Source organism: Colossoma macropomum, unplaced genomic scaffold, assembly GCF_904425465.1.
Source record: "Colossoma macropomum unplaced genomic scaffold, Colossoma_macropomum, whole genome shotgun sequence".
Taxonomy (NCBI): Eukaryota; Metazoa; Chordata; class Actinopteri; order Characiformes; family Serrasalmidae; genus Colossoma; species Colossoma macropomum.
The window spans coordinates 7335308-7363196 of record NW_023494792.1 but is presented as its reverse complement, the minus strand read 5'-3'; the positions used below and the strand labels follow the sequence as shown (position 1 = coordinate 7363196).

At 39.4% G+C, this 27889-nt stretch overlaps 1 protein-coding gene across 1 annotated transcript; it reads right to left on the bottom strand.

Moving 5' to 3' along the window:
* Positions 1 to 19: 19 nt before the first annotated feature.
* tbc1d2 (TBC1 domain family, member 2) lies at positions 20 to 27502 on the bottom strand. Its single transcript, XM_036575748.1, is given in 15 exon segments — positions 20 to 1102; positions 4241 to 4362; positions 4521 to 4706; positions 4790 to 4910; positions 6532 to 6566; positions 6568 to 7033; positions 8164 to 8336; positions 8980 to 9090; positions 10647 to 11033; positions 11507 to 11751; positions 12029 to 12159; positions 13174 to 13291; positions 21914 to 22061; positions 25137 to 25599; positions 27274 to 27502. Coding segments are annotated over 14 exon segments (2904 nt in total). The 5' UTR covers positions 25596 to 25599; positions 27274 to 27502; the 3' UTR covers positions 20 to 900.
* Between the last annotated feature and the right edge of the window lie 387 nt (positions 27503 to 27889).

The window sequence follows — 27889 nt, the reverse complement described above, 5'->3', positions numbered from 1 at the left end:
ATTACAAACATAAATGCTTTAGTATAAAATTATTATAAGTGCTGAAGTATAAAAGCTTTTTTTTTTTTCCAACTGAGATACATTTGTGACATTCAGTGTGTGTCCTATTATACTGTGAGTTCAAAACAGGAGAATCTTTGGTATTGGAATGTTAATGAGGGAAAGCTTCATGAATGCGTTTTATGATTCCAGAGGGACGATTAAAGTCAGGAAGGATTTCTGTTTGTTTGTTTTTTGGATGAGGAAGCAGATTACGTACATTTATTGACTGTACCAACTCGTTTACAGTGCCAAATATTATTGCACGTCATAGAGTCTAATGCCCTCTACTGGTGAACCCCACTTTCGGTTTTTCGGTTCACTATGTCACAGTCCTTTTTCTCACTTTTAGCCTATGCTATTTTTTCCTACATCTTCAAGACCCCTGATGTCTGAAGTATGCAGGTGAATAGTACAGCAAAGAGAATCCCCACAGTCTTCCATATTGGCCTAGCTCCATGGCTGTATATGATTTTATGTGCGTATCGCAATGTTTCTTATTGCTGCTCCAGAGGACCCACTGCCCTGAACAGTTTGAATCATTCTCTGCCCCAGAACACACGATCCACCTCATCAACTGATTATTGAGCTCTTCATGAGCTGATTCAGGTGTGTTGAAGCATGGAATAATTCAAACTGTGCAGGCCAAAGAGTCCTCAGTAGCAAAAAGAAACACTAATGTCTACTATGCATATCTCTGGACTGTTGTTGGCTGTTGGTGTGTGAGTGCATGCTTTTGCATACCCACACTGTATTTGTTGTTCAGGTCTTTGTCTTGTCTGTATGTGTAAGACAGACTTTGGTAATTGTATGTGAATCTTCATCCCTGCCCTGAGCCCTCTCATACATAAGTGTAACTTTCTATACATCATCATCATCCTCACTGGTGATTAAGTCTATGTCCTTGTCCTTGCGCTGGGTGCTCTCTGAAGCATACTCTTTCTGCAGTTTCTCCAGCTCTCTGAGCTCAGCCTGCAGGCGTTGGAGGTGCAAAGTCCGCCGGTTACGCAAAAGTTTCATCGGGAACGGGTTTAGATCCTCGAAGGCGATGCTCGTCAACTTCCTGTGAATGTTCAGCAAAAAAAGGATTAGAAATGCCGCCATACAGAATTCGAAATTTAGATTCTTTCAAATGGAATAGTTAAAAAATGTACACAATTTTATCCCAAATGTAGTCCATCAGCCAAGATAAAAAAATGCTTCTTTTTTGGAGCTACAAAGCTACAAGTAATGGAAGCTTATAACCCACCAACTAGCATAAATCAAATTGCATGCTTAAATTATTACACACTTGCCTCAAACAAGTAGTGGGCAGTACGGCCCAAAATCTATATCACAGTGTAATGAAAACTGATGATGGTTTCGGTATATATATCATGGTATACATATATTTTCATACAAAACCATTTCAGATGCTTAAGTAACCTATTTTTGTAGGTTAAAAGTGGCTTATTATTCTGGAGTGCCCTTCACTTTTTAATAAGAAACATTTTTTAAAATTAATGTAAATCTTAAATATTTATAGTAATTTCCATCTGAATTTCTATTAGGCTAAAGTTGGCTTCTTATTCGTAAGCTTTCTCTTCAAATTTTCTGTTCCACCTTAAATGGAGCAGCAGTTAGTGGCACCTGTACAGAGGCCTAAACTGCAGCACTATAGGCGGAACAGGAAATTTGAATAAAAAGCCAACTTCAGCTTTCTCGAATTCCTCAAATCATCCGTCTTATGTGTGTATTCCATACACTTGTGCATCTGAACGTCAGACACTGATGGAAATTGTAACATACTACAGTCATTCACAGTCATTACAGTTTTGAGCACAAGGCCCCGGCAGTGCAACAAGAGAGAACAGAAGCGTCTAATGTTGGCTTGTTTTGTTCTCTTTGTATGTCACGTTATCTGTGCTTATTTGTGGCATTCTGGTATATATATCAGTTATGGCAAAACTCATATACCACCTACTACTACCTCAATCCATGCTAAGTTAATGCGGGCTCAGACACTACATGACAAACTGCTATGCTTAGAAATAAAATTCAGGCTTCAAAATGGCTGCTACCACTGTTCTATGAGAAAACCATGCTAAACCAGTTAGAGACCTTGGGCAAGACCCCTAACGCTACATTTGCCTACATTTGAAACAAAATTAAAATAGTAAATTGGATAAGAGCATCTACAAAATGTAGATAATGCTTTCTAGGCGGCAACAGATCAAAAGAGAAAGTTAGATTATCTGCATGTTAAATAAAATGCTCTCTGCTGCTGACAGACAGCTCTGAAACACTCTCAGACTCAGTCTGCGCGTCAGCTACTTGAAGGAATATCATGCTTTGATCAGACATTTTCACAGCCCTATAAGCACCATTCATTTCAGAGTTTGAGACAAAGGAGGAGCGCAGTGATGTGACCCAAATACACTTCATGTCTTTCTCTGCTCACTGCATGCTTGGCCATAACTCCTATAACTGGCATGTGTGTTGGGCTCTGTGCTGTGTGTGAGCTTAGTGAATTATACATGCTGGAGTCTGTCTTCAGTGTAAAAATAGCAACACTGTCTACAGCTCTGAGACTGTGCTGAAACAAAGTGGCGGAGAGGAAGGAAGCAGTGAGGCTCAGAGTGACCTATATTGGAGAGGTCAGCAGGTGCATTTTTTCATGGTTCCTCTTGGTTGACATGAGGCTAAAGAAACAGGAGACATTTAAAGGCCAAGAATTAAATATTTTTTAAAACGCAATCTGGGGCAAATGGAACAACTCTTCTAGATCTGTACTATGATTAATTAGTTCAACAATGATGCCATTTGTCATGAATTTGCAGTGATGCTATACCGATATCTAACTATTTATTTATTTGTTTACTCATACTTATTTTTCTAGTATACAGTGGTTCCTTGTCCTGGTCCTGGGGTACCCCTGCCCTGCACACTAACATACACTATATGGCCAAAAGTATGTGGACACCCCTCTTAATTATTGTGTTCAGGTGTTTCAGCCACACACACTGCTGACAGTTGTACAAAATCAAACACAAAGCCATGTATCTCTGTAAACAAACACAAGCAGTATAAAGGGCCATACTGAAGAATTCAGTGACTTTAAATGTGGCTGTCAGTTCATGAAATTCTGCCCTATTAGATCTGCCCTCTAAGTGCCATTATTGTGAAATGGAAGTATCTAAGAGCAACAACAGTTCAGCCATGAAGCAGTACGCCACACAAACTCACAGAGGCTGCTGAGTGATAAAGCATGTAGCATCACTCACTACCTGTTGCATCACTCACTCCATAGTTCCAAACTGCCTCTGGAAGCAACACAAGAACTGTCCATCAGGAGCTTCATGAAATGGGTTTCTATGGCTAAGCAGGTGTGCACAAGTGTAAGACCACTGCAGTGGTGTAAAACACACCGCCACTGGGCTCTGGAGCATTGGAAACGTTCTCTGGAGTTATAAATCACACTTCACTATCTGGCAGTCTGATGGACAAATTTAAAGTTAGGTGGGGCTGCGATAATGGTCTGGGGCTGTTTTTCAGGGTTTGGGCCCCTTAGTTCCAGTGAAGGGTAATGATGATGGCTTTCTTGTCCATCATCCAACACAAATGCTCTTTTGACTGAATGGGCACAAATTCCCACAGACTCACTCCAACATCTTGTGAAAAGCCTCTACAGAGGAGCGAAGGCTGTTACAGCTACAAGAGGTTATATTAATCGCCAAGGTTTAGAACAACAAGCCCATTTAGGTGTGATGGTCAGGTGTCCACTTATGTTTGCCACATAGTGTAACAACTTCAACTCAGCTGGGTAAAAAGCTTGCTAATTAACTACATAGCTGGATTGGGTGTGTTAGAGCAGGAAATCACTAAACTACTACTGCATCAATCAATGTGGATGAATTATCTACTATCTATCAAAGGTGGTGGTACCTGTGAAAGGCCTGTTTCTATTTCTTAAGGTTGGTATAGATGAGAAAATGAACCAATGTGATCAAGCTGAGATACTGTGTTGCCTCGTGATGTATCAAATTATGACATCCATGAATACTGTGTTATGACCTAGTTACCATTAACCGTATCTATGTGTGTTCCGGATATTGATGGTATTGCATCAGCCCGACAACGTTGTTTTCAACTGGAAAACTATCATCCTTTTAAAGGTTTGGCTGTCCTATCACTATCACAATTACTATCAATGTCTGCTCACCTGCTGTCTGTGACTGTTTTGGTGAAGAAACGGAGGTACTGATAGATTTCCACGCTGTCATGGATCTTTAAGATGTCCTCCTCCTTGTATTTGAAAAGAGCAAGTGCATAACGAAATATCACCTGTGAATAAATGAATGCACAGTGTTAGTACTTGTATAGTTAGTACATTAATGTAGGACCTCCAGTTAATATTGTAACGTAACAAGACGATGAATTTAAACCATGAGTAAATCTTGGGAGTGAACGGTGTGGCAGCTGATTGGGGCACCGTGTTGTACCTTGGTGCCTTCGGATAAGAAGGCGTCCCAGACTTTAAGAAGAATGTCACTGGGCAGACTCTCTACAAACACCACCATGAACCAGTTAAAGGTGACGAGGGACACATCCACATTGTGCTCCTCCAGATGGGCAACCAGCCGTGGCAACTTCTCTGCCATAAACTCCTTAAACACACGCTGATCTGCCTGCAGGGAGGGAGGTGTGATCAAAATATGCCTTTTCATGAATGATCTTGAAAAGTAAGAGTCTGTTTTCCACACATGGGTACCTGAGAGCCCAGTAAAGTTTTGGTGTAGTAGTCCTGAGGCATGAGAAACTGCACTATGGCCACCAGGCACCAGAAAGCGTCTTCCTCATTCTGCAGCACCAGCAAGGCGAGAGCAGCCAGCCTGGAGACATCATGTCACACATACATTCACATGCTGTATGCAATTCCAGTATAAGATTTCTTCAGTGTAAGTTTCATGCTGGGACCATAAAATTAAGGGCATATTATTGTTGAGAGTGACCACTAGATGTCAGGATTTCCTTTGATATGCTCTGCTAAACTAAGGTCTGATATGCTGGTCAAAGCAGAGCAATACTGAGCCAGTACACTAGGACTGCAGTAACTAAAGATGGCCAGACTCAGAAAGCTGCTATTTCAGCTTTAGAGAAGTCAAAACATCATTATACAATCAGAAGAGTGAAGTCAGCATTTATACCTTCTAACACTTGCCTGATCACCTAAACCTTCCATCCTTAATTGAACAAGAATACAGAGTTATGAAAAAAAATAAAAAAAATGTACAAGGCTGATGAAAACATCAGGATGGCAAAAACATAACAAACAGTGAAGATGACTGTGCTACCCCGCATGCTTACATACAGTTGCATAAAAACATTTGGCACCCCTGGTCAAATTCATATTTTGTTGATTTTCTAAGTGAAAATCAGTTAACCTCTTCAGAGAACACACTTCTGTAGAGTTTCATGCACAATTATGGTTTATTTACTGAATTTAACATACTAGGGGAAAATAAAAACAAAGTGTTGCCTCTGCAAAAGTTATGGCACATTTTATATGCAGAAAAATGCAGAAAGAGTTTGTTCTCTGTAGAGGATGTGTTAACCTTTTTTACTTTTTTCACTTTTCTTCACCAGAAGTCAAATAACATATTTTGTTTAAGTGAAAAAATGTAGCACATCCTGTTAAATTTTCCTCCTCTCAAAACACATCCTTTCAAATTTTTCCATATGATTGTATTGCATGAGGTCACCTTAGGAATTTAGCCAACGTGAGAATTTAGCCAACAGCAAATGCAAGTTCTGAGAAAAGCCAGTAAACTAACGCTATTTCCGTCTCTATGAGTAAATCATTTGGCCTGTGCTGCTGTTTGAATCAAGTGTATGCCATTATGCATGACTTTGTGTGTAATGACTTTGTAATGATTAGCAGGTGTGGTTGCAAACAGGGGTGGAAAAACTTGTAATTTTACTTTTGGGACCACAAGGGTTCGCCTTGACTGAACTGACTTTTCAGTTGACTTCTTAACTGTTGGTTACAGGAGCAGCTTTGGTGGATTATATCTAGCCAGTTGTCATCCCTGATCCTAAAGATCCCAAATCCTGCAAATGTTTTATTTTTTCCTGCTCTAACACACACAGTTCAACTCAGGAAGGCACGGAAACACCTCTTTCTACATTTTCATTATTTCTTTAAAGGGTGCATATTCATTTGACATTGAAACAAATTGAAAATGGTTGGAAATGCAGACTTGAACCTGCCAATTTAGACTGTTAAATCAAAGGTAATTAACTTCATAACTATATAATTCATGAGGCATATACACATAAATAACTGTATAATGTGAATCAAAGACAGAAAAATGGCAATAATAACTCTAGGCTTTAAACTAGTTGATTTGCAGGATCAGTTATGTGTGGAAACCAAACTAAGCAAGGCAGGGGTAATCCTGGACCATAAGGGATTCATATAAACCATTTTAGTGTGTGGGTGAAACCATGTACCTGTTGAGTCCCTGGCAGTAGCCGACGGTGGGGTTTCTGCCAGGCGAAAGCGAGCAAGACCCGATGGAGCTGCTCCAAGGCTGGGCTGGAGGGGGAGGAGAAGTGCTGATTGGTGGTCAGTGTGCGGTGCAGGTCCAGCTGGATCTGTCTGGACGCCGGGTGTGGCGTGTTGCGGCTCTTCTTGCACAGCTGCTTGAAGAGGTTTGGGTGTCGCTCCTGGAGCGAGCGGGTCAAGGTCCGCACCATCCAGCGCCACACTCGCCGCCGGTACTCACGTGGGATGCCCCACCGCAGGAGAACCTTTAGCTCCAGAGTAGAGGAAAGATCATCTGGGGAGCGTCCGCCTAGGTACTGCGTCCAGCGGGCCAGTACTGACCTGTCCCCTACATCCTGGTTGAGCAGGTTGTTGGAGCGGATCTCCAGAGCCTGGATCTTAGACAGCAGCCTCATGTCCTCCACCTCATAGTCAGGGATGAGCTTAAAGCCATACTCATCATACTCCCTAAGGAAGTGTCAGTATCAACACTGAATTGCTCAGTCTCACAGGTACCTCTGAGTAGTAAATTTCAGCATTTATTTTAGAACATGTTGTTTAGAGCAACAGTCCTGCAGTGATTACAATTTTCCCCTTTTCCCTATTCATGCTGGATTAGTTTAAACTGGGGAGGTACTGTAAATGACTACAAATGAGATCTGTGATTTGATTTCAGTAAGAAAGTCTGTAGTTTTTCTGACAAGTGATAATTCCTTAGTTAACAGCCCTCTGTAATTTAGTGAATGCTTCCTCAGCAATAGAAGTCCTGTTTGAACTGAATTTATGGTAATGTAATAACAAAACCTGCAATACACATGTATGGGATGGGCAATATGTCTAAAATAACATCATGATACTTGAAGATTTTTGACAACACATTACATCTATCACTATATTTAGTTTTTCTGAGGTTTGATGCATTGGAACTAACTAAAAAAGAAGGAGCTGCACCATCTTTAAAAATACTGTCAAGAGTAACGTGCATTTCATTCAGCATTTCACACACTGTACTGTACTAAATTCAAATAAACAAGACCAATTATGCTCTCTTTGTAATGAAACATGCCGTTGATTAGTGCTCTTTAAGTACTGACAGTATCCACAATATGCTCTGAAACACATACTGTGACGCACAATAACAACATGTAATAAAATCACAATAACAATATGTATCGTCACACCTAGATAGCCATGCAACATGTTTTCATAATTGAGCGCTGTACCTGACATATAACACTAATATAAACATCAGGGCTATGAGCAATTAATTCAAGTCATCTATGGTAACTGGGTGAAATTGCACAGGAACTTTATCCCTTAAGTCAAAGCCCTTACAAATTACATTACAGAACCCCTGGAGATAAAACTAATCCAGCTCAAATAGTGCTTTACACACCAAATTCAACTAAGACTTTGTTAAATAGCTGAACAGCAGTGCTGTGACCCTCCAAGACTGGAGTTGACACCCCTGTTTAGAAACAGGATTACTTAGATTACTTAGAGATTTACAGGAGTTAAAGCAAAACAATCATGGTTAGATTATGTAAAGCTTTCTAGTGTTCTTATAGAGTTTTATCCAGAAAAGTCTGTTTTTTCACCTGACACTGTTGAATTTGATAGCGTCTTTCAGGTTTTCCTGCAGCGCATCCTCTATTAGCGTCCTCACAGTGTCTCTCTGAGCTGCAGTCAGCTCTTTGTTCTCCTGAAGTTTTCTTAGGACCCCCAGGTACCGACTCTCCATCTGACAGTTGCTGGCCTCCAGATAGGCACACTGACACACACACACACACACACACACACACATACAGATGATCTCTTGTTCAACTAAACCCTTCAATGTAGCCAATACTGGACTGTCAAAAAGCAGCTGTAAATTAAGTCTATTAGGTCGATTTTATCATCATGTGTTAAATACCCATTTAATTGAGTGTGATGTTTGTGTTACATCACAGTGGCTGTTAAGTGGTCACTTAATTTTAGTAGGTTCTAAAACCAAAAGCTAGAGCTTTGATACTAGCAGTTCAGAACCAGCCTAAAATGGCCAAACTGGCCAATTAGCTATCTTGCTTCCTAGCTGTTGATACTTAGCTCCCAAATGATGACAGAAACTTGAGATCAAATATGCAAATATGACTCACCACTGTCCTCTAAAAGTGTTGAAGCACAAGTCAGAAGTTAGAACTGTTGTTGCTTTCATAAGACTCATGATGCGTCTTAATAAACACATTTTCTGCTTTCTTTCATTTACATGTATTTGTCTCAATCCAACCCACCCCATTCACATTCTGTTTGTGCAACATGAATTGTGAAGGCTAACAATTATGGAAAATAACTGCGATCAGCTCAAGTAAGTGTTTTCAGGCGATTATGTAATAACTGTGACAGGCCTACCAAGTGATGTAAAGGGCTCTTACCTTCACCATAAGACTTTTCTCCTGTTCTGAGCTGTTCTGCCACAGTCTGGTCAGCTGATAGATCTCAGAGTTTAGGAACTTGTTCTGGGTCTTATAAGCTTCTATGTCATCCTGAAACACACCAGAAACAAATCATGTTACCAATAAAAGTAAGCAGCACAATGGCCTACTCACTGAGAAAGTTAAGGTCCTCCTAGACAAAGTAACACTGTATGTGTTACAACTGTTTCCAGGGATCAGGCTGTTACCTCACAACACTAACAAAGGGACCATTACTCCATTTGCTCTGCTTGGCAAGACAGACATGCTGTGTTCAAAAATAAGTTGGGTCATGCTCTAAATGTGCCACCACAAATCTGCTTGAACCATAGTGGGCCAACAAGCAGTCATTCATGAGTTTTATTTTTAAAATACACTGTACATACATGCTAAAATAACCATTTACACCATTTTATGATGTTTATTAGGGATGCACAATCGAAGATTGGAATCAGCAGATTTTGTCTTAAAACACGAAATCGGCAGTCGGACAAATTATTGTTTTCATTTTGGCTGATCTGTGTTTAATGTAACATGAGCCAGGTAAGTGCACTCTAACTGTATTTGAACGCTGCTGCCAGAACTATATATCAAAAAAGTCATAGAGCATAATTATGCATGACTCATTGTGCTAAATAGCCAGTTCCCTCTTACTTTAGATGTAGCACTTTTGATTTATTTGATTCATTTATTTAAATAAGCAACTGATTTAAAATCACATGTAGAGACTATGTTTAGTTTAGCCAAGAGCACAAGCTACAGGCAGGAACCAAGCTAAATAAAATGGGAAGTAATCTGAATTAGTGATTACCAACACTCCTCTTGGGGATCTACTTTCCCACTGAGTTCAGTTCCAACCTGTACCTGACATACAGCCCTCCCTTGCATAACTCTAAATATGAAACAGCCAATCAATAACCTCTGAAGAAGTTAATTAGCTGGAGCAGGTAACCTAAAGTCAGGAAATGCAATACCTCTTAAGCCAAATGAGAGAAATATATTTAAAGCTACTAATCTCAGAAGTAAATGTTTATTATAGGCAAAAAACCAAAACATTAAACTAAATATAAATACACATGAATACAAAAAATTGTAATTTGTCAGTGTATTAGTGTACCCATTACCTAAGCCCTTCTCAAGGAAGTCCAGTATTTACAGTTACCATCCAATACATGCTTCAGCTAATAAATACTTAATCAAAGGATTACTGAAAAATCCAATTTGCTAAAGTTTACTTCATCCCAAAATGCAGTCAATTAGCCAAGAAATGGAGCTACAAGCTTAATGCTTCTAACAAGTAACGGAAATCTGGTGTGCTGGTGATGGAACTTAAAAAATCCATGCAATGTCTGGGATGTACAGAGACGAAGAGGAACCAAATATATGTTAGTCTAACTTCACAATAATACTACATATGATACAAAACATTAACCTTTTTTGAAAAAAAGAAACTTTTTTGTTACTTGTGGGTATTTATTCTAATACCCACAAGTAACATACATTTACTGCCTAGATAAAAATCTCTCAGGTGACCTAAAACTACTGTACAGGACTATAAATCATTTATTGCACGATGACACTTATAACCTTAAAAATGACTATGTTTTTAATGATCAGCCTCAGCGCACCTTGAGGCTGTCCAGCTCCTGTGTGAGTTGTCTGAAGGTTTGGGTGCTGATGCACTCAGAGGAAATCAGCGGGTCAGCTATGCATGCCGCCACTTGTTCAGAGAGTTTGAGGATGACCTCCTGCTTGGCCTGGTTCTTCTCCATGAGGAGCTTCACGCTGTCCTGCAGCTCGGCCACGTGTGCATCCCGCTCGCTCAGGCTCCTCTGTAGGGTATCATTCTCGCGCCTCAGCTGCTCCAGCCGGTCCCGCAGGTCAGCAGCGCAGCGCTCGCCGTGCCGCAGCATCTCCAGACGCTCTTGCTCACCCTCTGCTGCCAGAAACTGAGCACATGCACGCTTCTCCAGCTGAGCCGCCTCCAGAGCTTTGTGCAGCAGCCACACCAACTCCTAGCAACACATATAGAGAATGGTGTCATGAAGAGAACTGAGCAAAGGATTAGATTTCATTAGGAGTGTTTCATTGAATGGATAAAGCAGTCAAGATCTACCTTTCTGCCAAATTAAACTTCAAATCCTCTCCACCCCCCTCACCCTGCACCCGCCCCACCTGAGAAAATAAAACCTTATCCAGCTCGTTGTTGCTGTCATTAAAAAAAACAAAAAAATACCTTGCGTCTCTAAGATGAGTCACTTTATAGTGGTGTTGCTCAGTACTGACATAAAATGCAGTGCATGTTAAAGTTACTGGTTATTGTGATGTACAAAGCAATAAATTCTGATTAAAATAATGTGTCTGACTCTGGATGCTGGAATTCCAAGATCAGGCCTGGGGACCCCTGCTACCCCAGCATACACTATCTTCTCGAACAACATAAGTATCACAAAATGCTGAGGTCTTGTGAAACATCTGTGATCTCCACCTTCTGGGCTTTGACCTCCTCAGCCAGAGTCAGTTTTTCCTGCTGGAGGCGGGAAGCGCGTTCAAGGACACTTGCTTCTTTGCGGTCAACAGGCATGGTGGCTGAGTTGCATTTCTTCTTTTTCCCATTGGGCAGAGACAGAGAGCAACCTGGGAACTGCAGGCCTTCATTTGGCCTCTCACACTCTGGCTCTGGAGACTGAAATGGGTTCTGAGGTGACATTGGGGCTGGAGAGACTGCAATGGCTGCAGGAGAGTAGAGTGCAGATAAATACATCCATTGAATCACAGAGCAATAAGTGCAACAGATAAACTGTATATACATTATTGCAGATAGAGCAGTTTTTTACCGCTTAAAGTCTCAGGGACTTCTCAGGGGATTCCTACACAACTTGCATATTAGTTTCATAGTAGTTTAATTTACTGTAGTTTTTGAATAATATTAAGATTGATAAAATTACGGTTAATAACTAAATAAGAAGCCAACAGTTTAAGGGTGTGATTGTAGGGTGATGGTTCTTACTGGGTATGTTGCATTGGGGAATTTTGGGGGAGTCCGTTTTGGGGGTATCAGTGGTAAAAGATTCCAACCAAAACACACTCCGACGTAATTCTTGAGATGGCCGACGAAGAAGCAAGCTGTGTACCGAGTTTCTGTAACACACACACACACACCGGGTATGGCATCTTTACTTTTTTGAACAGAGATATTGAAAAACAAGTTAAAGATATCAAACATTCTTTATCACTAACAAACATTAACATGAATAATCCTGTAATGCTGCAATGGAGTTGAAATGTTAAATAGCTTTTTTCAGCATTTTTACCATGACTTCAAAACTGTAACAGTATCACGTCACTCAAAAAGACTAAATTCTGATCTTAAAGAACTGGCAAATGCTTCTGACTGGATACAAAGCACAACTTCCTCAAAAGTAAAATTACAGGGAAACTGTGGGACATTATTGTGTCAGCACTATAAATGCTTAAGTCTTCACTTTGGCTAGAATTAAATTCGGGTATTCACAGCATTACATCATGGGGAGAAAGAAAATTGAGCCTAACAATTAAGCAACGCAAAATGTGACAGTTTCGCTTATATTCATGCCCCAGTATGTATGTTATGTTAAACTTTGCTGTGATTAACTGTGTTAATGTGAGCACACTGCCTATGCTGTGTAATGAAGACAGCAGAGAGCATGTGGTCAGCTCCTGCATGGCTTTGGCACATTGCCCACTGAGGAGAAACTACTTTGTGTAGAAGATGATTAGTCCTCATCAGCATCCAACGTTGTACTGCTAACATAGCTAAGTAAGCTTTAGTGTTAGCTCGTTCACACATGTGAAGAGGCAGCTTCTGTTATTCATCCAGCATGAAAACCTACCGTTTTCCTCCAAGTACTGTTGTAGAATAAAACACGTTTTAAAATTTTAAAATGATATCATTTAAAATGTAAGTATATAGCCTTATGCTAATTTTGACCTATTTTCTCCTTATTGCTGCTTTTTTCCTTCCCTGCAACTAACTGGATATCCATTCATTAACTCTTTTGGATATCACAATATCGAAATTAGTCAGAAAGCACATCCCTAATTTTGTTTTATATGCTGCAATAATCTGTTTTTCAACCACAATGGCTGATGCTGCAGTAGAAGTGCTGCACTCACTGTATCTCGATGAGTGGGTGTTTGATGGAGACGTTGAGGGGGTTGCTTTGCACCGGTAGATTAGCAGCTTCCTCCCCAACCAGACCTGGGGGAATCTTCACTGTGGGCAGGAAGTTCGCTACAACAAAAACACATTAAAAAAAACATCAAACTGTGATCTGGCTGCGATCTGGCTGCATGCCCTAATTATGGTCTGAACTCAGCATTGTCAGGAAGAAACAATATAAAACCATAAAGGGGGTGAGCCTCCCACATAAGCGTGAAACAATAAGGAGCACATCACCACAACAGGAAAGCTCTGTTGGTGGCTTTGTATGACCATTAGACTTTTTCAATCATTACTATGCGAATAATAAAACATATGGCATGTGCAGTACGCAGTCATTACAGCACTTTGAACAACAGGAGTGTAAAGTTATGAAGAAGCATACAGTCAGAGGAGGGTAGTCAATAATTTGTTCTTGACTACTTATTTTCAGATGATAATACTTTAACTTTTACTTAAGTACATTTGACAGAAAAGAAATCCACCTTTCACTCAGTTCCAGTTCAGCCATTCACACTGAGTAGTCCACTTTTTGTGTTTAACCCCTTAAATGACCAGGTCCTGCTGACAGGACCAAGCTTTTATTACACCTCTTCAGAAAACTCAGACAGTTTGCACTGTAGTCCATGTGGTTCCAGAATAATATACATTAGGAGCTAAAGTCTGATACTGTGCTGCGTTTTACTCCTACTCAAGCTGTTTTTGCTAAGCTTTCTACTTTTTGAAGCACTATTTCACTGAAGATGATCTACAACTAAGTTCACTGTCCTTAATGTGGTCTTTTAGTTTTGCTTCAGGTCAAACGCACCTGGTGCAAAGCCAATTTCAGCAACCACTTGATGATCACAGCATATAGTAGGACATCACTCCTATATTCAAACTGACAAGCTATATAAACTGTAAAAGGTATAAGAAGGAAACGAATGACATTATTATTATTTTTAAGTTATTGTGTAAGATTATATGTATATATTTTAGTTAAATTGGTTTTATCTATTCTTCTATCCTATCTATAGTTTTGTTTATCTATGTGTAAATACTGTTCTCTGCATAATTTGTGGAACTCGCACTCAAGTTTTTCACTCACCTGTGTCCCTGTACTCTTGTGATGTGACAATAAATCTGATTTGATTTGATTTGATTTGATTTGACACTGAAAGCTAAAGTGCTTAGAGAATCCATAAGAATGAAGAACTTCTCTCAGCTTAATGAATGACACCAAATGCTGTTCTCATGTGCGCCTGTGTAACACAGGGTGAGGCGCAGCCACGTCCCAACATGTCTCAAACATCTCAGCTGTGAGTCTTTGCTGTGCTGCTCTGACTGAGGGAACAGCCTTAAAAGCTCAAACTCAAAAGGTAGTTTAAAATAGCTGGATTTCTACTTGAATGTAAACATAATTCATTTGCATGTAAATGAACAGTGTAGACTAATATGCATATGGTACATATAGCCAAATAAGCATATATATAGGCCAAACATTAATATACACATAAAATATGTACGCTACTTTACAAAATTTTGTACATGTAGCCAAATAAGCATACATATAGGCAAAGAGCTAATATACATATATAAATATGTACACTAATATACAAAATTTTGCAATCCAGCATTTTATCAATATATAACCAACTTATTTGCAGTTACAGTTACACTCTATTTATTTATTTAATTTCCAGGGAAATCCGCAAGAGTATTTTTCTACACCTCCAAAGTTTAATCTTAACAGTTGCTCATTTTTTCTGCTTCTCATGATCCCAAACACATTCAGTGATGTTGAGATCTGGATCTCAGAACACCAACAGCTTTTTTGTGTGATCTGTAAGTTTTCTTCTTCTTTTTTGTCTATTTCCAGCTTTTTTACAGCTAAACATCCTTTCAGACTTTCCTCTATCTTATGAAAGTGGATTATCTAATATCTAATCTCCTCAGAAATATCTCCTGAAAAAAAGAATAACTTGTATTTAATGGCCATATTTAATAAATTAAGGGTGGTCTCTGACTTTTATAGTGTACTGTACATTTATAAAATTATACTATTATTATGTTACATTCATAGGTTAGTATGAAGATATAAAAAATAAAGACACAATGTGTCCAGAAGGATAAACACAGCTATAGATGACTCTATAATGATTGAGAAACGTATAACATCGAAAATGAAGTTATAAGAAAATTAACACCCAGAATGCCTCGCATTTAGAAAAGTGAGGCTGATGACATGTGAAGGAATTAGTGCAAATAGACAATTACAGTCTATTTTTAACATTTTAAAGTTCTTACTGTTCCCCAAAACATCAAACACTGAATACAATACCTTCTGGTGTCTAGCTGATAGTGTTATCATCTACACTGGATAAGCTATGATGGAACAAAATAACAACAATTATTAATGGGCCAAGGGATACTGAACTTTTGAGTTATAGTGTACAATCAGTTAAACAACAGTGTAGGCCCAGAATAAATCTACAATGAGCCTTTCATTCAGTCTGCAACTGTAATAGGTCAGGTATGAAATGCATTTTTAGAGCTGTTATAATTGGCACAGTTCCTCCGTCTGGCCACCTGCTTGAGCAGCTCAGTGTTTGTTGCTTCACTTCCTGTAATAGTCACTGCCATGCGCCCCCCCTTTTCCTGCAGCTGTGCACTTAAACCCAGGCAATGAGGTATTATGGATGATGAAAGGAAATTTAACCTTCAGTTGTGCTCCCTGTTATAATTTACAGTAACCCCAGTGCCTTTACACAATGTGACAGTTAAAGCCATCCTTCTTCGTCAGTCAAAGTGGGCTTGCACATGGGCAAGGCTAGACTGGAAGTGGCAAATCTACAGTTCCTCATTAGATCCACTAATCATGGACTACTGGAGAACATGTCCATAAGGGACATGATTCATCGTTAAGTATCATCTATCTGTCATGCTCGATGGCAACATACAGGAAACGGATGCAATTTGCAAGCAGTGCAGAACAGCATCAAAGCAGTGCAGCAGCACTCCGGCTCTGACTCTACACAGCACCCGCCCACACCCACGGACGCCAAACACTATCACTCCCATCGGGCTTTTAAAATCAAACACAGATTTCACCAAGAAGCTCCACTGATCAGGCTTTTCTGGGTCAGAAACCCCTGCTCTTGCATTCCCTGTCATTCCTTAGAACTATCCAAAAAAGTACATTAACAAGTTGCAGTTCAAACATTTGGAACCAAAGTTTTCAATGATATAAAACCAATATAATAAATCTAATATGCCAGTCCTATTTGTTTGTTTCAAATAATTAGTAGGAAACTGGGGGGGACATGTGTTCAGACATACATTTATAAAATAGTAAATAACTACTCAGAACACCTTTTATTTCAAGAGGTGATTAAATCTCCAGTAACTTGACAAAAAAGATTATAAATAATTATAGAATATTATTTACCATTTAATAATTTCTTGTTGCTCCTATCTTACTGAATAACATCTAAAGGCAAATCTAAACTGTCCATGTTATTATTAAATATACAATTATAAAGATTATTAATATGACAAGTGACTCCAAACCTCTGAACAGCAGTGTAGGACCAGTCACAATATATGTTTTTGTTGTTGTTTTTGTTTTTCAGTAGAATGGTCCACACAAACGTACTTATTATACTAAAATAATAATCAATTACAGTCAAGTTAACATAGTGCAAACCACAGATGATGAGAAACTGCTCTGCAAGCTTAATCAAACTTTGACTGGTCATATGAAAGTAAAATGGTCACGTCCACATATCAAATAAAGAATCTCAAAATTCCTATATGAATAAAAGCTGTTCTAAACTTGTCTGGGCTGAGTCAAAGACAGGGCGGCATTGCTAGGAGAAACACCTAAAAACACATTCATAGCAACCTGAACAGCCTGCCAAAAAGCAAGTGTGCTTTTCATTTCTGTTCACTGACAAACAGCATAAAAAGAGGGGTAACGTGCTTCTATTCAAAAAATGTCAGATGAAAAGTGCTGATGCAGGATCAGTTGCCTTACTGCGTGTACTTTTCTTGGTCACAAGAGGCTGTTTCTCACACTGCTTAAAGCCTACTTAACATCCTAAACTTATCCTAGTCTTATATTTTTAAGACTGATATATGTGACCTCTGTACTAAGTGGGTGCTCTGTAGGTGCTAGCTCATTCCAAAAGCAGTCTGGCCTAAAGCGTTCCTTATAAGAAACAGGTGGGAACTGTTGAGGCTGAATAGGTGGATATACATAAATGTGTTGGTTTTTGTGATGTCACATAAAAATCAAGAAGAACTTTCTTTAACGGCACTTACAAAGTCAGAGACTGCCCTTCATTTATTTAATTTCCAAGCAAAATGACCATTAAGTAAACGTTATTAATTTTTCAGCACCAAATGAAAAAAGCAGAAAACATGTATTTCTAAATCTAATATAATTTTGTCAGTTTTTAGTGTGTCCACGCTTTGCCTTTATCACAGCTTCCATTCTTTTGAAGAGGCTTGCTTTCAGTTTTTTAAAGAAATCTCCAGGGATATTTTTCCACATTTTCAAAGTTCAGCCTGAGAAGTTGGTTGTGTTTTCTGCTTCTCACAATCCCTGTAAACACAAATATGTTTACCAATGGTGGTGGTGTACCAGCTCTTGCATGGTTGTTAGGAGTCATTTTGTCAACATCTTTTGATTCTTTTTTTGAACTGCTGTTTTGGAAAACTTATTTTTGGAAAACTTGTTTAAACTTCTGCCCTGCGATGGACTGGTGACCTGTCCAGGGTGTATCCTGCCTTCCGCCCAGTGACAGCTGGGATAGGCTCCAGCATCCCACAGCGACCCAGAAGGATAAGCAGTTTAGATGCACGTGTGTGTGTGTGTGTGTGTGCATTTAACCTTCCTCTTCCTCTTCAGAAATATCTCCTGCAAAGCAACCAACCTACACTTAATGGCCATTTTGACTGGAAATTAAATAAATAAAGGGTCTCTGATGTCTGTACATGTGATTGTATATGTGCTGTAGCTTAGTCAGGCTCATACTTACAGTTTTGGTATAGGTGTAGTTTTTGTGGAGGAAAAAGTCATGAGATATCAATAACGTCCAACACACAACTGTTTTCATGAACCATTTGCTCAAGATTAGAAATTACTTGGCGTGCATTTACTGGAACTCTGTGGATAATTGACAACAACAAGTTGTTACACATATAAAGTCTTTTCCAAGAAGGCTAAAACTCCCAAGGAAATCACATCCTCCTGCCGCCCTGATAGAAACTGCAGATAAACTTCAGTTTGACCAGATACAGCTGTTTCAGACTTTCCCCAAAACAAGCCTGACTGATGGTCTCAGTTGAAGTCTGGTGAAGGGAAGATTCCTGAGACAAGTCATGAGACAGTTAAGAAAGTGCTCAAACATCTTTTCACTGTAAAAGCCTGTAGGTCACATGTGAGGATCTGATCTCAGCCAACAATCTTCTAATTCTTATGAGCTGACAGGGGATTTCCCAGTGTCTCTGGGTACACTTTTCCACAGGCCTCCAGAATAATACCAGCGGACACACTTCCTCTCTCAACGGCTCCTGGTCAGTCCATATTTGGCCAGCACATCACCAACTAGTGCAGTTTAAAAGTAAACAATGCCTTCTGGTTTGGCTAGTTTGGGGTGATTACAGTACTTTGAACATGAGTGATGTAATGTGTATGAGTAACCATGTATACGAGTGAATAGTTGGAGTGGGAGAAAAAAATCTGTACAATATAATATTGCAACAGTTAAAAAATAGTATCGATACACTGAGACCCAACTATCAATATAATAGAGAGTGCCCAACATAGGTATGGGGACAGTGAAGTTGGGACAACTTAACACCAGAACTGCATCATTTACTTTAAAGGAGTGGTACTGAATGAACATCCCTTATGGGGCCCACTTCAGGCTTTTTTGTCATTAAAAGCTTATAGTTACAAAAGCAAATCATGTCTGGCTTCTTCACTAAGGTGCTATCTTACATATGCACAGATCATTTCATGCAATTGTAACATTTCATAGAGAATTACAGCAGTTGTTGAATTTATATGTTATTTAGCAATCAATGTTTGAATTCTTCATCAATTAGATAATTAGACAAACTACCAGATTATGCGCCCTTGATGGGTAAATACACACTATATGTCCAAAAGTCCAAAAGACACCTGCTCATCCAATGTTTCTTCTGAAAGAGTTAATTAATAGAGAATTTGTTCTCCCTCTTCTATGAAGACACTAGAAGTTGGAACATTGCTGTGAGGATTTGACTCAGCCAGTGAGATCAGACAGTGATGTTCAATAATTAGTTCTGGATCACAAACTCCACTCCAATTCATCCCAAAAGTACTGGACGGAGCCCCATCACTTCAGAGAACACAGTTCCACTGCTCCACAGCCTAATCCTGGGGGTCTTTATACCCCTCTAGCCAATGCGTTGCAATGTGTATGGTGACCTCAATCTTGTGTAGAATTTGCTGTCAGAACAAAATCTTGTATCTGCATTTTTGGACCCATAGAAATGGTATAAAATTGATCTAGAATGTTTTTCTTTCACTTGTAAATGTATCATTTTGGAGATGCGAGGGTTTGTTCTGACAGTGACAAACTGCTTGTGTTACCAAATAGCACTGATGGCTTTGTGAATAATCTTGGTCTAAACCTCTTCTCTTGTTTCTGACTGCCTTTGGAGTCAGGACGCTTGAACAAAACCATCAAAACAAAGATCAGTCAGAGTAATAACAGACACAAAGCATGGCAAACAACAATTTGAAGTTTCTTGAAAAAGAAGCATGTCTGTAGTGTACTTAAAAGTCTGCAGAGACCAGCATAGCTATAGTGTTATGAAAAAGTATTTGCCCTACACCTGGCTTCTTCTATTTTTCTAATTTGTCACATTTAAGTGTTTCAAATCATTCAACTAATTTTAATACAACATGCATAAACAGAAAACGCAGCTTTTAAATGATTATTCGATTCATTGAAGATAAAGATTTATTCAAAACCTATAGCACCCATGTGAAAAAGCAATTGTCCCCTAAACCTAATAACTGGTTGTGCCAGCCTTGGCAGGAACAACTGCAATCAAACCTTTGCAATAACTTGCTATGAGTCTTTTACATCACTATGGAGGAATTTCGGCCCACTCTTCTTTGCAGAATTGGTTTTAATTTGGCTACATTGGAGGGTTTCCGAACATGATGTGCCTGTTTAAGGTCTTGCCACAGCATCTCAAAGGGATTGAAGTCAGGACTTTGACTCAGCCACTTCAAAACTTTAATTTTGTTTCTTCTGAGCTGTTCAAGGGTAGACTTGCTTGTGTGCTTTGGTTCATTGTCCTGCTGCATAACCCAACTGCGCTTGAGCTTTAGGTCACAAACTGACAGGTGGACATTCTTCTTCATGATTTTCTGATAGAGAGTAGAATTCATCGTTCCATCAATTATGGCAAGTCGTCCAGGTAAAGCAGCCCCAAAACATCACACTACAACCACCATGTTTGACTGTTGATATGATGTTGTTATGGTGGAATGCACTGTTAGCCAAATGTAACAGGACCCATGTCTTCCAAAAGGCTCCATTTTTGACTCATCAGTCCACAGAATATTATCCCAAAAGTCTTGGGGGTCATCTAGATGTTTTTTGGCAAATATAAGACAAGCTTTGTGTTCTTTTGGTGGTTTGCACCTTGCAAGTCTCCCATGGATGCCATTTTTGTCCAGTATCTTTCTTATTAACTGACCTTAACTGAAGCAAATGAGGCCTGTAGTTCTTTAGATGTTTGTTTGAGTTCTTTTGTGACCTCGTGGATGAGTCATCGATGTGCTCTTGGTGAAATTCAGGTAGGCTTTTCTCCATTTGTGGATAATGGCTCTACCTGTGGTTCATTCGAGTCCTAGAGCCTTAGCAATGGCTTTGTAACCTGTTCCAGACTGGTAGATTTCAGTGACTTTGTTTCACATCTGTAGTTTAATCTCTTTAAAACATAGCATAATGTGCTGCTTTTTGAGACCTACTACCCTGCTTCATGCCTGGGTGTTTCTAGTGCAAATGAATTCAACAGTAAACTGAATTTGGCTAACTGGTTGATTTAGTAGCTAAGGGAGCAATACTTTTTTACATACAGCCAGGTAGGGCTGAACAGCATTTTTCCTTCAATAAATAAAATCATCATTTATAAAACAGCATTTTGTATTTCCTTTGGTTATCTTTGTCTAATATTAAAAGCAGTCTGATGATCAGAAACATTCAAGTGTGAAAAAATATGCAAAAATAGAAGAAATTGGAAAGGGGCAAGTACGTTTTCACAGCATTGTATCCCAGCACTCATTGAGGTATTTTCCATGGTCCATTGAGCAACTTTAGAAAACGGAAGTGACTTTTACTGAAATTTTACCCTGTACTTTAATTTCTATTTACACAACAGTTTAAGAAGCAGCCAGCTTAAAACATGACTAACCTGATAATCCAATTCCAAAAGTATGATCATGTTAGGCTTTCGCTTTCTATTAACATATTACTCTATCATACAGCAGACTGACCAGCAAAAGTCTCACATCCCTGAAAAAATCCCTGCATTATCCAAGAGCGAGACTTGCCTGTCACGACATCTTAATCGAGCCACTGTGTCTTTATGTGTGATGTTGTTATTGCTGATCTTATAATTGGATGCTTTCTTTCTCTTTAGTCTTACCAGGGCAGGTGTCTAAGAGCTGCTGACCATCCTGTATGACGTTCTCTGAGGTGGGCAGGGAGGAGTCTGCACTCAGCTGGTCTCTGTGCTGCCATCGTCTCAACTGCAGCTGCTGCAGCCAATACATTTTAGCATCTCGATTTGCAGCCTGCAAAATACATACACACATATGCATGTCCATGTGATTTGGTGCATTAATAATGAAATGTTTTATACCATTTAAATATAAGAGTTTTCAAAAGATGTAAAGCAAAAAAAATATGCTACAAGATTTAGATCTGACAGCGATGACATATAGCCTCTGTTTATATATAAAATACAGTCACATGCAAAAGTTTTGTGAACCCTGGGGACAATACATGTTTTGTTGATTTTCTAAGTAAAAATAAATTAATGCATCCTCTACAGAGAACACACTTTTGCACACTTTAAAACACAATTACTGTTTATTTGCTCAAATTAGCATATTTTGGTGCATAAATAACAACGTGCAAAATGTATGGCACATTTTTATATTTTTATATCATTGCTGTTGAAAATCTCCATTTTTGTCGTTTTCCATTTCTTGACATAATTTGAAAAAGGCAGTTGCCCTTTATGTTTTGTTTCAAAATTTCATGATGAATGAGCCAACAGAAATGGTCCAAAATCACTTTACTTCCATTAAAAGTTAAGAATGTTTTTCCTTTTCCTGTAAAGGTATATTTTGGAGATAACAAGGTTTCGTTCTGACAGCGTCGAACACACACACACACACACACACATATTTATATATATATATATATATATATATATTCACGCCAGGGGTGTTCAGCCTTCTGCATATGACTGCATGTTTTACACACACACACACACACACACAGTCAACTCAACAACAGGCCCCTTTCATGAAAATGAGCTAAAATTAACCCAAAAAAGACAGCACTCAGCCTCTTTCTGTAGTGTTTAACAAGGTTAAAGAGCATTTGTGAAGGGATCTTTAACAACTCTTCCATGCAGAACATTTCCAACTCACTGAGATTCTTGGGTTTTCTCTTGTGAACGGCCCTCTTCAGTTGAGACCACAGATTTTCAATTGGGCTCAAGTCTGAAGACTGAGAGGGCCAATGCAAAACCTTAATTTTGTGTTGCTGAAAACATGGCTTTGTTGATTTTGACCTGTGCTTTGGATCACTGTCTTGTTGGAAGACCCAAGCATGACCCAGTTTCAGCCATCTGGCAGAGGCAACCAGATTTTCAACTAAAATGTTCTGATATTAAATGGAATTCATTACACCACTGACCTTAACAAGAGGCCCTGGACCACTGGCAGCAAAACAACCCCAAAGCATCAAAGAGGCACCACCATATTTTACCGTGGGCGTTCGTTCTACTCTGTCCCCTTTTTTTTGCCAAACATGACGATGGTGTGCATGGCCAGAAAGCTCAGTTTTTGTCGCATCTGACCACAAGACATGATTCCAGTTGTAATTCCAATGTTGCCTGACAAAGTTCAAATGCTGGGATTTGTGTCTTGGTCTCAGGAAGGGCTTCTTTCGTGGAACTCTTCTGGTCATGGGGGTGGTGTCTCACTGTTCATCTTGAAATACAACTAAAGTTTGCAGCTGTGAAACTGTGATCTTTGGTGATTGTTTCTCATTTGAGCTAAAAGCTCTTGGGTTTCACCCATGTTGATGGATGACAAAGGGATTTTACCTGGGTTATACCTGTTGCCACAACACTGGAAGTATTTTATAGTTTATAATGTCTTTGTATTAACATTACCTTCACTGGAACTAAGCAGTCAAGCCCAAACCCTGAAAAACAGCTCCAGACCATCATCCATCCTCCACCAAACAGTGTATAACTAGACACATATCGTGTACCATGAAAATGTCTTGAAGTATCATGATATTACATTTTTTGCCACATGACCTACCCCTATTACAGTGGTTGCTGTTGTTGTTTACAGGCTCTCTGCAATAGTCGGCGAGTGACACACAAACAGCTGAGAAATCTACAGAAATATCACTGCCACTTTTGGATCTGTAATGCATTCCAGATCACAATCATTCTTTCTTTCAGTTTCAAGACACTGTCACATTAGGAATGCTAGAAATCCCCTTGAGCCTATTCCAATGGATGAGTTAATGTTCAACCACTAAACATTTACACGTCAACTAGATATGAATCGTATTATGGCCTTCTGCAGCTGAACAAATATTAAGCGGACATGCAAATTCAGTCTTTCCTTGTCTAACAGATAGCAACACTGTATGGGAGCTCAAAGGGAGGTCAGGTCTGCCATCATGACAAAGAAGGATTTTTATTGTATTTATTTTTATCTGTCTATTGATTTTACATTGTTTATTTACTGTGTTATATTACAGAAAGCTGTCTTGTGAAATTTCAAAGCACACATGTTAAAGTGAGATGAGAAAGTGGTCTGAGAGATGAGATTAAAGGCTAATCTCAGATGTTCAACTATAAGGCAAAGCTGCAATACATAAAGCATTCTGTAACCTAAGCCTTCAGCATCACTGCTAATATGTAACTGTTTTTGTTGTGATTCTTCTGTAGGACCCACTGGCTGCCTCCCTCAGGGAGAAGAGGAAAGATGTTCAATGAGGAGCAGGAAAAAACACCATTATGAACATGGTTATCTCTGACAATGAAATCAAACTGGGAGAGGGTGAGCTATATGGATAAGACTGGCTTCAGTCTGGCTAAAATAAGGCATTGAGAAATTTACAAGGGAAAAGGGTCAAAACATACGTTCCGTGGCAGAGTGGTGATAAATTCATTGTGGGTGCAGTAATTTAATCTAACGGATTGTTGTTACGCAAACCCCAAATCGGGCCACACAGTACAGAGCAAATGATTCCATTCTTGTAAGGCTTGTGTTTGAGGAAAAAGGGAGCAGCTGAAACCAAACATGAACGCACAAGAAACACTTATTTCTGTAAAACAGATTTCTCTCTCCTTATTCATCATTCCTCAAGCCCACAGAAGAATTCTCTTCCTCATGGAAGTGGAAGGTTTGTTGTCATCAAAATGAAGAAATTACGTGTATTATGTCTTTTCACCATTTCAGAGATTTGAGGTTCTGTTACAAGTAATTTTGATAACACTTTACCAGTGTTCATAAGGCTGAACAAAACTTATGTTGAAATAAGCTTTTATAAATGTCTATATAGGATTAAATCAATTGCCATGAAAGGATTATGTTTTTTTAAAACCCTACCTTGAGTATAAATGTGCGTTCTGGTGTCTGAATGTGGAAAGTGCCCTCCTCTCCTTGCAGTGGGTAACTGAATGTGGCATTGCACAACTCCACCCTGCCCAACGGGTTCAAGTCTTGTGCTGTGCGATAGTAGAACAGCTGGCACTTCTTCTCCTCGTAGGTGAACCATCTGTACTTCCAGGCTTTGAGCGGGCCGCCCTGCTTGTGGAGATAGCCGCACAGCTTAGTGCTGGAGATGTGCTCAGTGGCTGTGAAGCCAACAGCAGCGCTGTCCGGCTGTGGAGCTTCCTTTCCCTGGTCACCTGTGGACAGACCCATAGTGTCCGTATGCGTCTCTTCCAGGCTCTCTACCAAACTGCAGCAATCTCCGCTTTCAGACTGGTGTTTTTCTCTCGGAGTGGGAAGTGACACAGACGCAAGTGCACTGGGATTTCCTTTACACCCTCCTTCTCCCTCCATCCAGCTGAAAAAAAGGAAGCAGAGAGAAATAAATGCTCAGCAAAACAGCACCAGTGGTTCGGGGTCACAAATCTGTACTTACCACATACAATAATGTGTTGTTTTAAATGAAATACACACTTTCACCTATAGATGAGGACAAAAGAAATGAAACTCTTACATTACTTAACTCCATATACTATGCAGTTTACTGAGAAATCCTGCTTTGTGAAATATCCCCCCAAAGTAATGCTTTTATTTTAGCCCACTGTAGAAGCATTGAAGATGTTCCTCTTGGCTTTAACTTACAGTCAATTAAATACGTATCACATTCAATTTAGCATCCCTAATCCCTAAACCTAACACTCGCTCTAACCCTAAGCCTCAGTTCAACTTAAACCTACCCTTAACCCTGGTCCTAAGCCTGATGCTGTTGATAATCAACTGAATTTCATTAGTTTGGTTACTATTTGAGCATTTGTAGATAAGCTATTGGGGACCAATAATTAGGAACATTAAGTAAAATGTTGTGCTCTTGTGCAGGCAAATGTAGGGATGGGCAAAATTACAATATTCAATTATTGTGATGAACTACTTTGCATTACATCATGTCTATGCTATGTTTGTATGTTTATAAATTCTATCGCATTATGTCACAATATTTTTTCTGAGCATATTGTGGATATCAATAACTAAAGAACATTGACCAACTGCATGTTCAATTACAAACAGAGCATAAAAATCCCTGTTTAATAGGATTTAGTGCAGTGCAGTATGTGAAACACTAAATAAATATCATAGCATTCATAGTTTTAGTACTTTTTAAATGTGGCACCACTAATGCAGAATGCTGATGCAGAAGGAAGCCAGACAGCTACAATTATTGCTTGGAAGTTGAAAGTCACAGCTGTATTTACAAGCTTCTGCATCTATGGCTATGCTATAAGTCAACATTTCTTTACTGCCAAGGGGGGATTCCCAATGGCTGTATGATGTAGTTGTGTATTGCATGCTGGGTATTGTAGTGACGGAACATGATAAACGAAAACACAAGAATACAAAATTGTGAATTCTGTCGAACCGGTGAAGCCGAGGGATGCAAGGCTGTGCTATTATATAGTAATAATAATAATAATAATAATAATAAAAATACATGACAACACATTAAATATTAGTTTTAGGCCAGCAATGCCTCTATTGGTGTTTTTCCATAAACCCATCTGCTTCGTTTTTGTTTTTATCTTCAGTGTTGAGATTCCCTCCCTTTATATTGCACAATACTGAAAGAAAACAGTCAGAAGTACTGTAAACATTCTCTTCAGCTGTTGACAACAACCTTTTGCACCATTATCATAAGTCAGACAACACACAACTGAGCCTGCTTTCATCTGACAAATAGTTTATTATTATTATTATTATTATCAATATTATTATTATTAAAAACGCCAGCCTGTGTGAAAGCTGGGGAAAAAAGAGCAGTTCTCCAGAAATCAGGAAGCCCAGGCGAAGGGACCCAAAACAAACGTCGTGAATGAAGGAGGCTCCATGCTGCTCCTGCTGCAGTACAGCCAACTGATTAGCCGACGCTGTGGCAGATTACAGCTACAGACACTCTGTGGATGTGTTCAGACAGGCTCTGTGGGTTGAATAACACGTTCTCTACAGCGGCTGTAATGCAGACTATCGAAAAGTCACCAACCTGTTCTCCTCCTAACACTCAGAGCTCCAAAAGGACCCGCTCCCTCGACGAAGTCTGAGGAGAAGCTTTCAGTAGCCGAGAAAGAGGATTTTAGTCAGTCCTAGCATTTTTGCTGTGTTGGACTCGAGAGGGAAATCTGCCCCGAGCTTTCTTTCTCCTACTGCACTGAGCGAGTGTGTGTCATGTAATGTGAGGCAGCAGAGGGTGTGTATGTGATGTGTGTGTGTGTGCGTGTGTGTCAGTGAAGGGTATTTCTCACTGTCTTGCTTTTCCTCATACTTAAGAAAACTGTTCTTCCTGACGTACAGCTGGGGTGCTCTTTAGTTCATGGGACTAGTTCTAAGGTTAAACGTAGCCAACGGCCATAAACAAGGAGCAAGCCATTCGTCTGATATGTCTAGTTATAATTTAATTCGGGATTTTCTGGCTATTGTCGTTTGGTCTTTGAACAGTGCAGATACTGTATGTACTGCAGTTTCTGAGCTCGACTGTGCAGCGTATAAATGAAAAAAATCATACAGACTCGTCCTCTGGAGACCATGTTGTCCTATAAATGGTATTATTAGTTTGAACTGAGCAAGCCATGTGGCCCATCATGACTTTTTAATTTACAGAG